At 33.8% G+C, this 15,712-nt stretch overlaps 1 protein-coding gene across 1 annotated transcript in view; it reads right to left on the bottom strand.

Annotated features, from left to right (window-relative positions):
- LOC117333914 overlaps nucleotides 1-15,712 on the bottom strand; it is a 132,688-nt gene that overhangs the window by 32,578 nt on the left and 84,398 nt on the right. The window contains exons 115-132 of the mRNA XM_033893334.1: nucleotides 15,312-15,503; nucleotides 14,848-14,979; nucleotides 14,126-14,311; nucleotides 13,785-13,928; nucleotides 13,321-13,506; nucleotides 12,807-12,923; nucleotides 12,301-12,483; nucleotides 11,348-11,470; nucleotides 5,702-5,887; nucleotides 5,308-5,436; nucleotides 4,828-5,016; nucleotides 3,983-4,108; nucleotides 3,014-3,199; nucleotides 2,489-2,623; nucleotides 2,017-2,202; nucleotides 1,575-1,709; nucleotides 989-1,183; nucleotides 295-414 (exon numbers count right to left, since the gene is read on the bottom strand). Of these exons, the coding sequence (XP_033749225.1) occupies nucleotides 295-414; nucleotides 989-1,183; nucleotides 1,575-1,709; nucleotides 2,017-2,202; nucleotides 2,489-2,623; nucleotides 3,014-3,199; nucleotides 3,983-4,108; nucleotides 4,828-5,016; nucleotides 5,308-5,436; nucleotides 5,702-5,887; nucleotides 11,348-11,470; nucleotides 12,301-12,483; nucleotides 12,807-12,923; nucleotides 13,321-13,506; nucleotides 13,785-13,928; nucleotides 14,126-14,311; nucleotides 14,848-14,979; nucleotides 15,312-15,503 (2,850 nt within the window). The remainder of the gene's footprint in view (nucleotides 1-294; nucleotides 415-988; nucleotides 1,184-1,574; nucleotides 1,710-2,016; nucleotides 2,203-2,488; nucleotides 2,624-3,013; nucleotides 3,200-3,982; nucleotides 4,109-4,827; nucleotides 5,017-5,307; nucleotides 5,437-5,701; nucleotides 5,888-11,347; nucleotides 11,471-12,300; nucleotides 12,484-12,806; nucleotides 12,924-13,320; nucleotides 13,507-13,784; nucleotides 13,929-14,125; nucleotides 14,312-14,847; nucleotides 14,980-15,311; nucleotides 15,504-15,712) is intronic.

The raw sequence follows: 15,712 nt of genomic DNA on the forward strand, positions 1-15,712 counted from the left end.
CAGCTAAATAATTCATATTTTTCATTTTAAATTTGATTACTTTTAAATGAAAAACTGCAGGTTTTAAGGCCTTTGACAAAATTTAGAGTTAGAACATCTGAGTGAAAAGGATACTTCCGTCTTAAAATGGGAGACAGAATATATATAAATCTGGAATAATTTCCAGTATCTGTCAAGACAAACTTCATTTTGTACTTGTAATATGCAAAAGGATGAATAAAAAGATTTTAAAACTGAAAAAAAAGAAAAAAAAAAGACAAACTTCAATTATAACATCATCATGGAGATACTTACGACAAAGTTGACTACATTAGTGGTCATCAAATCTTTGCGGACATAAACGGTGCCATCACTCCCTACCCAGAAATAGGCCATCGCCAGTCCATCTCCACTGACCATGTATTGGAGGGTTCCCTGTCAAACACATCTCAATGTCTAAATACATATCTTATTGGAGGGTTCCCTGTCAAACACATCTCAATGTCTAAATACATATCTTCATAAGACCATAAAATACACAGATCAGTACATGTTGCCTGTAGAATCCCTAACGGAGTTACCTGCCGGCAACATGGCTCTTTTTTTTTACAACAGTGAATTATTTTAAGCTGATGTAACTTTTTTGTAATTGAATTTTATAGTAATTGCATATATGTTGTAAGACGTCCATCCCAAGGTCAGACTTCCTGTTTATAAGGAAGTAGATAGCACATTAACATTTTGTTACTAGAATCATTAATATCCATGGACAAGGAACGGCAAGTGTTTGGTGATAAACAAGGGAGACAATAAGTCTCTACGGATATAAACATTGGTAATGGACATCTTTCCATTGTCATTGGATTCTATTGTAATATTAACAATAATGTAGAGTTATAATATGATCATCAATACAAAATGTTATCAAAAATATCAATAAAGAAATCTTTATCTAACAATAATCCGTAAGAGAAATGAAAATTATATATATCTAAATGTAGACATTTACCCTGCGATCTGCGTCACTAGCAACCAGTCTGTATACAGGTTGTGTATTGTTAACTGGTTCAGTCTCTGGAACGGTTATAGAATAGTTCTTTGGGAACAGGAATGCTGGATTAGAACTGTCTCTCTCAATGGTGATAGTTACAGTTGCCAGTCCAAACTTCTCTGGAGTGCCCTGGTCTCTGGCTCGTACATTAAACTGAAAGAGTCAATTGTTTAATTAGTGATAATGATTTCTAGATGTTAGATAAATCATTAACTGATGCAGACGCGTATGGTGACAACACACAACCGATATTCCACATAGGCGTAATGGATGGAATAAAACACTGAAAACTACTTACCTCAAAAACAACAAAAAAACAAAAACAAGGTGCTTCATAATTGCCACATTTAAATTGATAGATACTTTTTGTCTCAATTATTTGTCAAACTTCATGAAATTTATATAAATGAAAAAAATCTCTTTTACAGTATGAAGTGTATTGGCCTATTTTGCATTGTGTAATTTACCATGCATGTCACCTCTGATAAGAAGTTCTCAGGTGTAATAATAATTATTGTTTCAGTACATTCCTGGACAAACTTACACTATACTGGGCCACAGGCGCTGACGACTTCAAATCTCCGACGACTGAAATCACACCTGTTTCACCGTTGATAAAGAAGAACTTCATGGCTTCAAATCCAGATGTATCATTCACTATGTTATATCTCACGTCATCCTGCAAATTACATAAATGGTTTTTATCACAAGATTTCCCTGACTCAACTTTTCAGCATTAAAGTATCTTTATAACAAACTAAAAATACAATAGTCATATTCTTCACATCATGGACAAGTTTATTTTTTTCTCCATTTGCAGCATAAAATTCATCAGCATGAATTGGTATTTTAAACTTTTGTAAAGGAAAAGTTAAATAACACGGAAATTCATCAAAGCCATATCCAAACCTAACTTGCATGCTTGTTGTATTTTATTATAATTGACTACAATAATTAAAAAAAAAAAATACATATATATATCTCACCCCATCAGGGTCTATAGCTTCGACAGGCATGACGATCGACCCAGGACCGTAAGTCTCTGGGATGGTAATAGTATACTGTGCACCATTTGTAAACTGTGGCGAGGCGGGGTTGCGGATGACCGTAATAGGAACATTTGTCTCTGCTTTCAAGTCAGGGTTCGCCATATCATAGGCTTCAACACGTAGCTGTTTTCAAAAGAAGGTCAACATGATCAAGATTGTGAGTGAAGATTAAAAAAAAAAGAAAAAAAGTTAAAGTGAAGGAAACAAAAATCTCCAATTAAATTTTGTCGATTGACAATTTGAAGTCTGACTCTTACATGATCAATTTAACATTTATGAATAATTTTTGTATGAAATTTATAAATTTTAAGAAAATACTTTAAAAATTAAGTCTAAAATATATTTCCTTTTATAATTTGAACTGTTGAAATACATAAAAGCAATCACAGAAATAATGAGAAGGACTTACTGTGTAGACGAGTGTGTTGTAGACATCAGTGTTGAGATCACGTGACACAAATATTTGTCCAGTGGAATCATCGATGCGGAAATGATTTGGAGCAGGGAATATTCCAACAATCTCATACATAATCCTTGATGGCAACTAGCATGAAAAGAAAAAAAAAACAGAAAAGAATGATACAATAAAAAATGCTCTAAATTCTAAGAGGTCCATATTTAGAAATAAATGAACCTTTCTCAAAACTTTGTAATCTTTAATTCCAAAGGATACAATATTTCAATATCAAAAACTTTCTAAAATCATTTTCAAAACAGGTAGAATAAATAAAAAATAAACAATGAATGTTTAAATATGTCATGTGTAATTAATTTTAAACATAGTTACAATAATGTCCCTTTCTAACTTTAAAATATGAAAAGTCTAAAATCTAAAAGATGAGGAAATGTGATGATCATATCAAACAAAAAATTTTTTTTTACATATTAATTATGTACATCGTTCAGATTAAAATATCTGCCAGAGATCACTCACAAGTAAATCATCATCTACTGCAGTGACTCTTTCAACCTCTGTCACAGTGTCTTGTGTGAAGAATATCGTGGCATCGTAGGGCGTATTAACGAAATATGGTCTCTTATCTGCTGGGTTTCGTATGATGTCAACGATCATCTGAATAGTGCTGGATTGTCCTCGTTGATCAGCTGCTTCAATGACCATCTGTAAAACAAAAAGGAAAGTCTTACAAAGAGTGAAAAGAAATCTCCACTACTAACAGGAATGTAGAAATCTCCACTACTAACAGGAATGTGAGTACACCCAATCTCAATTTTATCTAAAAGTAATTTTTTAATTAACAGTAACATGTCACTGCCTATGAATGTAAATTTTGCTATGCAAGAACATTTATCTCATAGTTTTTAATATGAATTCAGCGATCCTTTCTAAGTTAACAATTTGAATACAGCGATCCTCTCCAAGTTAACAATTTGAATACAGCGATCCTTTCTAAGTTAACAATTTGAATACAGCGATCCTCTCCAAGTTAACAATTTAAATACAGCGATCCTCTCCAAGTTAACAATTTAAATACAGCGATCCTCTCTAAGTTAACAATTTGAATACAGCGATCATCTCTAAGTTAACAATTTGAATACAGCGATCCTCTCCAAGTTAACAATTTAAATACAGCGATCATCTCTAAGTTAACAATTTGAATACAGCGATCCTTTCTAAGTTAACAATTTGAACACAGCGATCCTCTCTAAGTTAACAATTTGAATTCAGCGATCCTTTCTAAGTTAACAATATGAATACAGCGATCCTTTCTAAGTTAACAATATGAATACAGCGATCCTTTCTAAGTTAACAGTGTTTATCTCTGCACACTGTTCCAAACATTTTTTCCCCAATTAATACAAAGTCCCACTTCACACAAAGTAGAAAATTTGTCTGACAAGATGTGGAAATGAAATCACTGTAACATGTAGCCAAACCACTTACAATGGTGTTGTTGAAAAGTGCCCCTGTCAGCAGTTTTTTGGTTATGAGCAGTCCTGAGGAAGGATCAAGAAGGAAGAACTGGTCGCCATTGTTGATTGAAGAAACAATTCTGTAGGTCACAACATCCTGTAAAACACAAACCCATGTGTTATCATTCATGATAAAATACCAGATAATACAGTATTGAGTAAAATATATAAACACAAACCCCAGTGCTATCTATAATAAAATACCAGATAATACAGTATTGAGTAAAATATATAAACACAAACCCCAGTGCTATCTATAATAAAATACCAGATAATACAGTAATGAGTAAAATATATAAACACAAACCCCTGTGCTATAATAAAATACAAGATAAAACAGCAATCAGTAAGATATATAAACACAAACCCGTGTTATCATTCATAATAAAATATTAGATAATTCAGCAATCTAAAACATACATCCATATCATTCCATTTTTAAATAGTTATCTAAAACTGGCTCACAAATAAGCTCTCCTTAAGCTTTGATACTAAACTCTTATGCTGGGGTCGGGGGTACTCCTATAACATAGGAGGCCGCAGGTCGGCTCTTTTTCTATCGGATATGATTTTGCCGACTGCAACCTCTTATTTCCGAAGCACTAATTCTTTGATGCAGCTTGTGCCTGAAATCCAGGCGCAAAGAAATATGCTTGGAAAAAACACTTCAGTGTTTGACAGGTCATAACAATGATGTCTACGCATCATTCATGCAATATATATCCCATATGTATATCACAGACACAAATATATAGTATAATACGGTGTAGAACACACAAAATGAATACGGTTTAACAAATTTATGGGACTACTGACCAGTGGGTCACTGTCTGAAGCTCCAATGGACATGACACTCGTTCCAATGCTGACCAACTCATTAAGCTGTCTGTAGTAATTAGTTGTGGTATTAAACTGAGGAGCATTAGGGTTTCGTATCACTGTCACAGTCAGAAATGCTGATCCACGCTTGGACGGAAATAGAGAATCGTACACTGACAATTCTACCTGAAAACAAAAAAGGTTTGATAATATTATTGTTTCTGAAATCATTTCTTTGCCATTTTCATTGAGAGTGAATGTAACTGACTGCACTGAAATATCAACATAATCAAGCAAGCAAGCAGTATAAGTTCATGACAGAAACAAAAATCAGACTCAAACAAAATCAATATGTGTCGGGTACATTTGAGGACTTCATATTTTTAAATCAAGTGTAAAAATTGAAGTATCAACTGTTAAAGTCCTCTCTATCAAAATGCTGATTCCAAATATATATATATATATAAATTTACTTACTGTGTAGCGTACAAGGTTACTCGAGTCCTCACGCAAGTCACGGATTAGAGTTACTTCCCCTGAAGAACTATTCATTGCAAAGAAGCCTCTAGCTGGATATACTCCAGTGATTTCATACACAAGGACACCCTGGAAATAAGCAAGTTGATGAGATAACTGAGAGAATAAACAATGAAAATATAAAAGATATGTATATGTAGTTAAATACATATTTATTTGAAAATATACAAATACGATCAGTGAAACAATTCTCTAGTTAGGTAGAAACTTTCCAATTAACACTGTTACCACTCGATCACCCCCGACACGGCTCACTCTCTAGGAGTTTACATCCAGTAGGATATTTAGTGTTAATCCCAGGTTTCTAATATTTTTAAAGCAAAAATGTACTTACAGTAAGATCGGTGTCCCGAGCTGAGGTTAAGTAAACCCGTGAATTGACTGTGTGAGTCTCCTGAAGCACAGCACTGTATGGAGCATTTAGGAAGATAGGGTTGGCGTCCAGGTCAATGTTGATGACCACATTAGCAAAGTCGGTTTTCTCGTTGACTCTTCGCTGGTCACGTGCATACACGGTAAACTGAAGCAGGTAAATATTAGGAATATATAGAACCGAAGACCAGTCTAAATTCCTTACACTTTCAGAGATAGCTGGTGAAAAATACTGTATGCTAGAATTGCACTGGGGCTCACAAGGTAGACTAGAATAGTATACAGGTATTATCAATAGAGACTAGAACTGTACTGGGTATTATCTATAGAGACTAGAACTGTACTGGGTATTATCTATAGACTAGAACTGTACTGGGTATTATCTATAGAGACTAGAACTGTACTGGGTATTATCTATAGACTAGAACTGTACTGGGTATTATCTATAGAGACTAGAACTGTACTGGGTATTATCTCTAGGGACTAGAACTATACTGGGTATTATCTATAGACTAGAACTGTACTGGGTATTATCTCTAGGGACTAGAACTATACTGGGTATTATCTATAGAGACTAGAACTGTACTGGGTATTATCTATAGAGACTAGAACTGTACTGGGTATTATCTATAGAGACTAGAACTGTACTGGGTATTATCTATAGACTAGAACTGTACTGGGTATTATCTCTAGGGACTACAACTATACTGGGTATTCTCTATAGGGACTAGAACTGTACTGGGTATTATCAATAGACTAGAACTGTACTGGGTATTATCTATAGAGACTAGAACTGTACTGGGTATTATCTATAGACTACAACTGTACTGGGTATTATCTATAGAGACTAGAACTGTACTGGGTATTATCTATAGACTAGAACTATACTGGGTATTATCTATAGAGACTAGAACTATACTGGGTATTATCTCTAGGGACTACAACTGTACTGGGTATTATCTATAGACTAGAACTGTACTGGGTATTATCTATAGAGACTAGAACTGTACTGGGTATTATCTATAGACTAGAACTGTACTGGGTATTATCTATAGAGACTAGAACTGTACTGGGTATTATCTATAGAGACTAGAACTATACTGGGTATTATCTATAGACTAGAACTGTACTGGGTATTATCTATAGAGACTAGAACTGTACTGGGTATTATCTATAGAGACTAGAACTGTACTGGGTATTATCTATAGACCAGAACTGTACTGGGTATTATCTATAGACTAGAACTATACTGGGTATTATCTATAGACTAGAACTGTACTGGGTATTATCTATAGAGACTAGAACTGTACTGGGTATTATCTATAGAGACTAGAACTGTACTGGGTATTATCTATAGACTAGAACTGTACTGGGTATTATCTATAGAGACTAGAACTGTACTGGGTATTATCTATAGAGACTAGAACTGTACTGGGTATTATCTATAGAGACTAGAACTGTACTGGGTATTATCTATAGAGACTAGAACTATACTGGGTATTATCTATAGACTACAACTGTACTGGGTATTATCTATAGAGACTAGAACTGTACTGGGTATTATCTATAGACTAGAACTGTACTGGGTATTATCTATAGACTAGAACTGTACTGGGTATTATCTATAGACTAGAACTATACTGGGTATTATCTATAGAGACTAGAACTGTACTGGGTATTATCTATAGAGACTAGAACTGTACTGGGTATTATCTATAGACTAGAACTATACTGGGTATTATCTATAGACTAGAACTGTACTGGGTATTATCTATAGAGACTAGAACTGTACTGGGTATTATCTATAGAGACTAGAACTGTACTGGGTATTATCTATAGACTAGAACTGTACTGGGTATTATCTATAGGGACTAGAACTGTACTGGGTATTATCTATAGGGACTAGAACTGTACTGGGTATTATCTATAGGGACTAGAACTATACTGGGTATTATCTATAGAGACTAGAACTATACTGGGTATTATCTATAGAGACTAGAACTATACTGGGTATTATCTATAGACTAGAACTATACTGGGTATTATCTATAGACTAGAACTATACTGGGTATTATCTATAGGGACTAGAACTGTACTGGGTATTATCTATAGACTAGAACTGTACTGGGTATTATCTATAGACTAGAACTATACTGGGTATTATCTATAGACTAGAACTGTACTGGGTATTATCTATAGACTAGAACTGTACTGGGTATTATCTATAGACTAGAACTATACTGGGTATTATCTATAGACTAGAACTGTACTGGGTATTATCTATAGAGACTAGAACTGTACTGGGTATTATCTATAGAGACTAGAACTGTACTGGGTATTATCTATAGGGACTAGAACTGTACTGGGTATTATCTATAGAGACTAGAACTGTACTGGGTATTATCTATAGACTAGAACTGTACTGGGTATTATCTATAGACTAGAACTATACTGGGTATTATCTATAGACTAGAACTGTACTGGGTATTATCTATAGAGACTAGAACTGTACTGGGTATTATCTATAGAGACTAGAACTGTACTGGGTATTATCTATAGAGACTAGAACTGTACTGGGTATTATCTATAGACTAGAACTGTACTGGGTATTATCTATAGACTAGAACTGTACTGGGTATTATCTATAGACTAGAACTGTACTGGGTATTATCTATAGACTAGAACTGTACTGGGTATTATCTATAGACTAGAACTGTACTGGGTATTATCTATAGACTAGAACTGTACTGGGTATTATCTATAGAGACTAGAACTGTACTGGGTATTATCTATAGACTAGAACTGTACTGGGTATTATCTATAGAGACTAGAACTGTACTGGGTATTATCTATAGACTAGAACTGTACTGGGTATTATCTATAGGGACTAGAACTGTACTGGGTATTATCTATAGACTAGAACTGTACTGGGTATTATCTATAGACTAGAACTGTACTGGGTATTATCTATAGACTAGAACTGTACTGGGTATTATCTATAGACTAGAACTGTACTGGGTATTATCTATAGACTAGAACTGTACTGGGTATTATCTATAGAGACTAGAACTGTACTGGGTATTATCTATAGAGACTAGAACTGTACTGGGTATTATCTATAGACTAGAACTATACTGGGTATTATCTATAGGGACTAGAACTGTACTGGGTATTATCTATAGAGACTAGAACTGTACTGGGTATTATCTATAGACTAGAACTATACTGGGTATTATCTATAGAGACTAGAACTGTACTGGGTATTATCTATAGACTAGAACTGTACTGGGTATTATCTATAGACTAGAACTGTACTGGGTATTATCTATAGGGACTAGAACTGTACTGGGTATTATCTATAGAGACTAGAACTGTACTGGGTATTATCTATAGACTAGAACTGTACTGGGTATTATCTATAGACTAGAACTGTACTGGGTATTATCTATAGAGACTAGAACTGTACTGGGTATTATCTATAGACTAGAACTGTACTGGGTATTATCTATAGAGACTAGAACTGTACTGGGTATTATCTATAGACTAGAACTATACTGGGTATTATCTATAGACTAGAACTGTACTGGGTATTATCTATAGAGACTAGAACTGTACTGGGTATTATCTATAGACTAGAACTGTACTGGGTATTATCTATAGAGACTAGAACTGTACTGGGTATTATCTATAGACTAGAACTGTACTGGGTATTATCTATAGACTAGAACTATACTGGGTATTATCTATAGAGACTAGAACTGTACTGGGTATTATCTATAGACTAGAACTGTACTGGGTATTATCTATAGACTAGAACTGTACTGGGTATTATCTATAGGGACTAGAACTGTACTGGGTATTATCTATAGAGACTAGAACTGTACTGGGTATTATCTATAGACTACAACTGTACTGGGTATTATCTATAGACTAGAACTGTACTGGGTATTATCTATAGACTAGAACTGTACTGGGTATTATCTATAGACTAGAACTATACTGGGTATTATCTATAGACTACAACTGTACTGGGTATTATCTATAGACTAGAACTGTACTGGGTATTATCTATAGACTAGAACTATACTGGGTATTATCTATAGAGACTAGAACTGTACTGGGTATTATCTATAGACTAGAACTGTACTGGGTATTATCTATAGACTACAACTGTACTGGGTATTATCTATAGGGACTAGAACTGTACTGGGTATTATCTATAGACTAGAACTGTACTGGGTATTATCTATAGAGACTAGAACTGTACTGGGTATTATCTATAGACTAGAACTGTACTGGGTATTATCTATAGACTAGAACTGTACTGGGTATTATCTATAGACTAGAACTGTACTGGGTATTATCTATAGAGACTAGAACTATACTGGGTATTATCTATAGAGACTAGAACTGTACTGGGTATTATCTATAGGGACTAGAACTATACTGGGTATTATCTATAGAGACTAGAACTGTACTGGGTATTATCTATAGAGACTAGAACTATACTGGGTATTATCTATAGAGACTAGAACTGTACTGGGTATTATCTATAGACTAGAACTGTACTGGGTATTATCTATAGAGACTAGAACTGTACTGGGTATTATCAATAGACTAGAACTGTACTGGGTATTATCTATAGACTAGAACTATACTGGGTATTATCTATAGAGACTAGAACTATACTGGGTATTATCTATAGAGACTAGAACTGTACTGGGTATTATCTATAGACTAGAACTGTACTGGGTATTATCTATAGAGACTAGAACTGTACTGGGTATTATCTATAGACTAGAACTGTACTGGGTATTATCTATAGAGACTAGAACTGTACTGGGTATTATCTCTAGGGACTACAACTATACTGGGTATTCTCTATAGAGACTAGAACTGTACTGGGTATTATCTTTAGACTAGAACTATACTGGGTATTATCAATAGACTAGAACTGTACTGGGTATTATCTATAGAGACTAGAACTGTACTGGGTATTATCTATAGACTAGAACTGTACTGGGTATTATCTATAGAGACTAGAACTGTACTGGGTATTATCTATAGAGACTAGAACTGTACTGGGTATTATCAATAGACTAGAACTGTACTGGGTATTATCTATAGAGACTAGAACTGTACTGGGTATTATCTATAGGGACTAGAACTATACTGGGTATTATCTATAGGGACTAGAACTATACTGGGTATTATCTATAGAGACTAGAACTGTACTGGGTATTATCTATAGAGACTAGAACTGTACTGGGTATTATCTATAGGGACTAGAACTGTACTGGGTATTATCTATAGACTAGAACTGTACTGGGTATTATCTATAGACTAGAACTGTACTGGGTATTATCTATAGGGACTAGAACTGTACTGGGTATTATCTATAGAGACTAGAACTGTACTGGGTATTATCTATAGAGACTAGAACTGTACTGGGTATTATCTTTAGACTAGAACTATACTGGGTATTATCAATAGACTAGAACTGTACTGGGTATTATCTATAGAGACTAGAACTGTACTGGGTATTATCTTTAGACTAGAACTATACTGGGTATTATCTATAGAGACTAGAACTGTACTGGGTACTTACATTGTATTGGACAGTTGGTGTGTTGGTTAAGAGTTTGTTGAGGAAGATATTTCCAGTGTCTCTGTCAATTCTAAAGTACTCTAGGCCAGTCGGAGTACCTGTCATTCTGTACACAGGAATATCCTGTAAACAAATAAAAATAAACACACTTAAAAAACTGATTCCCCATGCACTCATAAATTAATCAATAATTCTTCAATTCACAACACTGAAATGCACATGTATGTTTCATTTCTACTTCCGTTTCATTTCTACTTCCATTGCCAATCTTTTTTTTTATTATTTAAATCGTGAAAGATTTTTCCTGTGTCTACTGCACAATCTTAAGAGACTACTGGAGTAAGGAATCCATAAGGTCAAACTGCAAGGGAAATATTGTTTATTTTTGTTGTTTACTCTGTAGTACACTATCAGTAGTACCTACAATGTAACACCATCAGTAGTACCTACAATGTAACACCATCAGTAGTACCTACAATGTAACACCATCAGTAGTACCTACAATGTAACACTATCAGCAGTACCTACAATGTAACACCATCAGTGTACCTACAATGTAACACTATCAGTAGTACCTACAATGTAACACCATCAGTAGTACCTACAATGTAACACCATCAATAGTACCTACAATGTAACACCATCAGTAGTACCTACAATGTAACACCATCAATAGTACCTACAATGTAACACCATCAGTAGTACCTACAATGTAACACCATCAGTAGTACCTACAATGTAACACCATCAGTAGTACCTACAATGTAACACCATCAGTAGTACCTACAATGTAACACCATCAATAGTACCTACAATGTAACACCATCAGTAGTACCTACAATGTAACACCATCAGTAGTACCTACAATGTAACACCATCAGTAGTACCTACAATGTAACACTATCAGTAGTACCTACAACGTACTTATGCCACTCCAGTATACCTCCACTTACCCCATTAAGGTCGACTGCGGTTGTATTGATGACCAATATACCAAAGTCTGACTTTTGGTCAACGGTGACAACATAGTCACGCAGCAGGAACTCGGGTTTAAAGGCATTGCGGATTACTGTCACTGTAACATCAGCTGTAGCCCTGTACTGGGATTCACCAGTGTCAAAGGTCATGACCTTGAACTGCAAATAACAGTTTCATATAACTATACAGTATAGCAGGTGACATTTGTTTGTTTTTTTCTTGTATGGTATTAGTTTTGTGTTACAGTGCTTTTTTTAAATACAAAAAAAGGAAGAAAAAACAGAAGAAAAAAAATATTAAAAAAAGAAAATGTTCCCATTTATTACTTACAATAAATATATAATTACTGGGTATAATTATAAAATATCAATACATCATCTAAAATATTGCAACACTGTGCTAAAAAATCTTAATAAATAAACTGTTAATTTACATATGGAACATTCATAATCATTGCATTAATTAAAATTGAAACACTTACTCTGTAGGTGATGTCGAGCTCATTAAAAACAGACTTAGCTAGAGTGATCTCCCCTGATGTGGAATTTAATGAGAAGAATGCACTTCCTGGCACAACTACTTCATACACCACTTGACCCTGTAAATTTTTATCATTGTTAAACAAAGACAATTCAAATTGAAATTACATTTAATATCATAATTATTCATTAATAAATAACTTCTTTATATTCAATTTTATTCCACATAAAAGTTTGTACTGACTTCTACGGAGTTATATAGACAATACAGATTTATATTTCTTTTTAAACATTACTTTTAGATAAATGTACATATAATTTTTAAACTACCACACTAGGAAAATGTTTTCATTTTTATTCTAAAGAAGCATCAGTAAAAAATTCAAACATCCTTCAAACACATCTTAATAGGAAATGATAAATATGTTCTTTTTTTTTTTCATTTGAGATCCACACCGATAGTTTGCTTAAATAAACATTTTGACTTAGAGAGCGAGAGTATGTTGTTGTACTTACCAGAGGAGAATTGTCTATGGCAGATACTGCTAAAACAAGGCTGTTGACAGCTTTGTCCTCATTGATAACGGCCGAGTAAGAAGAGTTCCTAAAGAAAGGAGGAAAGCCCTGTCTGTTGATGTTGATGGTCACTGATGTGTTGGCACATCTCACTGGTGTTCCAGTGTCACAGGCTTGCACTCCAAGCTGTAAACACAACAGAATATGTACCATCCCAGAGCAGTTTTTCTTCTCTTTAATATGGTCTAGATTTCATTGAAAACCTTTGGCTGATAAACATTTCATTTTAAAATATTATTTTTTGTTTGTTTTTTTAATTTAAACATTTATTATAAAATTTTTACTGCATTACATTTTCAGCCAATACTTCATCCTTGGTTAATATTTTTTCTCAGGATAATAACACCATTTATTGACCTTATAAAAAGGCTATAACTGTATATGAGAGACTGTAATAAACTTACAACAAAGCGTGTGATGTCTGTGCTTAGTATACTCTGTCTAAGATACAAGCGTCCAGTTTCAGTATCAATATAAAAATAGTTAGCTGCACCCTGATCCAATGTTCTCTGGATCTGTTCATCAACGATGGAGTAGGAAATATCATCCTGAAAAAAAGGGAATCTTATCAATTTGTTACCATAACAACTGGTTTTTTCCCAGGATGTTTCTTTTCTGTTTTTAGGATACAAATACCACATAACACGGGCCATAACTTGATTAAAAAATTTAAAGTGCTAAAATGTGATATTCATGAAAACGCTTACTGCTGCATCCATTTCTTAACACGCCTGTAAACACTTACATGATTGTCATTGTCTGTGGCTACAACATCGACGACAGATGTGAAAGGGGCATGATCCTCGCGAATATTTGCAGTGTAGCTTGGAAGCGACCAGATTGGTGGGTTCGAATTACGGGTAATGGTGATTTCCACTGTACCTGTACCCAAATTGTTCGGCCTCAAGCTGTCGTAGGCCACAACCAAATACTGAAACAAACATTACATCAAACTCAAGAATCGGACAGATATGACTGAGTAGAGTTCCTTATTGATATTAAATTTTACAACACTAAGAGGGGAAATTGCTGTTAAATATATTCAAATCTACATAAAGTATTAAATGAGAAGAAACCATGCATGCACTTTCAGGTATTATATCATAACTGTTACAGTATTCTAAAGATTATTAATTATAGTACTTGTAAATATTTCATAAAAACTTGATAATGAAACATGGCAGCTGGTCAGCTCATACCGGGAAGTAGATTTGATGGTCCATCAAACACTTTTTGATTCAAAACAGTAGTGTCTAAGGCAGTAAAATATTGAAAATTACAATAAAATTCAACATTTACTGTTTTAGATTTAAAAGACTTCAAATTGATTAAGCACATATCACACGAGCTATACATTGGACCTTTTAAATCATTTCAAGGACTAAAGTGAAAATATATTTAAACACATATATTTGAAAGTTGAGCATCCAGGGCCCTTAAAACAAGTGAGAGCTTTAAGGCAAGTACCGTAAATTGACTGTACTGGACAGCGTCTGGAGTAATGAGGCTTTTCTGCAGTAAAATTTGTCCACTGTCTTCGTTCACGGAGAAGAAAGATGGCGCGGGATAGTTACCAATAGCCCTGTATTTAACTGATCCCTGAAAAATAAAAATAAAATCATTGTTTATATCGTATATGAAAAACAAATAAAATAGACAAAATAAAATCATTATTTATTATATAATAATATTATATAATATAATATATATATATAAAAAAAGATTATATATAATAATAATAAGTTTTACAATATAAAAGAAAAAGATTATCATTTATATAATATACAAAAAAAATCATAATTCATATAACTTTTTACAAAATCATTATTTATAAATTATAAAAAAAAAATCATTAAAATTATTTATAATATATGTACATGATATACAAAAAAATATCATTATTTAATATAAAACAAAAAACAAAGATTTACCTTCACATCGGCATCAGTAGCACGGATAGTTCGAACAGGGTCAAGAACATCCGTTGTCTCTGGGATTATCACAATGTATTTATTGTCATTAGGTTCAAAGTCTGGGGTAAACAGGTCCCTCAAGACAGTAATGGACACGCCCACTAGGGTTGTACGTAGCGGTTGACGGTCATCTGTAGCTTGTACCGTCATCTGAAATAAAGACAAAATGATATTTAAACGAGATCAAGCTCAGCTTGATGGACTATTTAAAAATTGTGTAAAAATCTACTCCTCCTAAATGTATTCAACTACAATTTAACATTCCATATCTTATAACTATTTCATCTATATCATCAAATTTTGACAGATAAGCGTACTAATGAATTGGCACACTCAGATGCTATTGGGCTAGTAAAAAG

Source organism: Pecten maximus, chromosome 1 (genome assembly GCF_902652985.1).
Source record: "Pecten maximus chromosome 1, xPecMax1.1, whole genome shotgun sequence".
Lineage (NCBI taxonomy): Eukaryota > Metazoa > Mollusca > Bivalvia > Pectinida > Pectinidae > Pecten > Pecten maximus.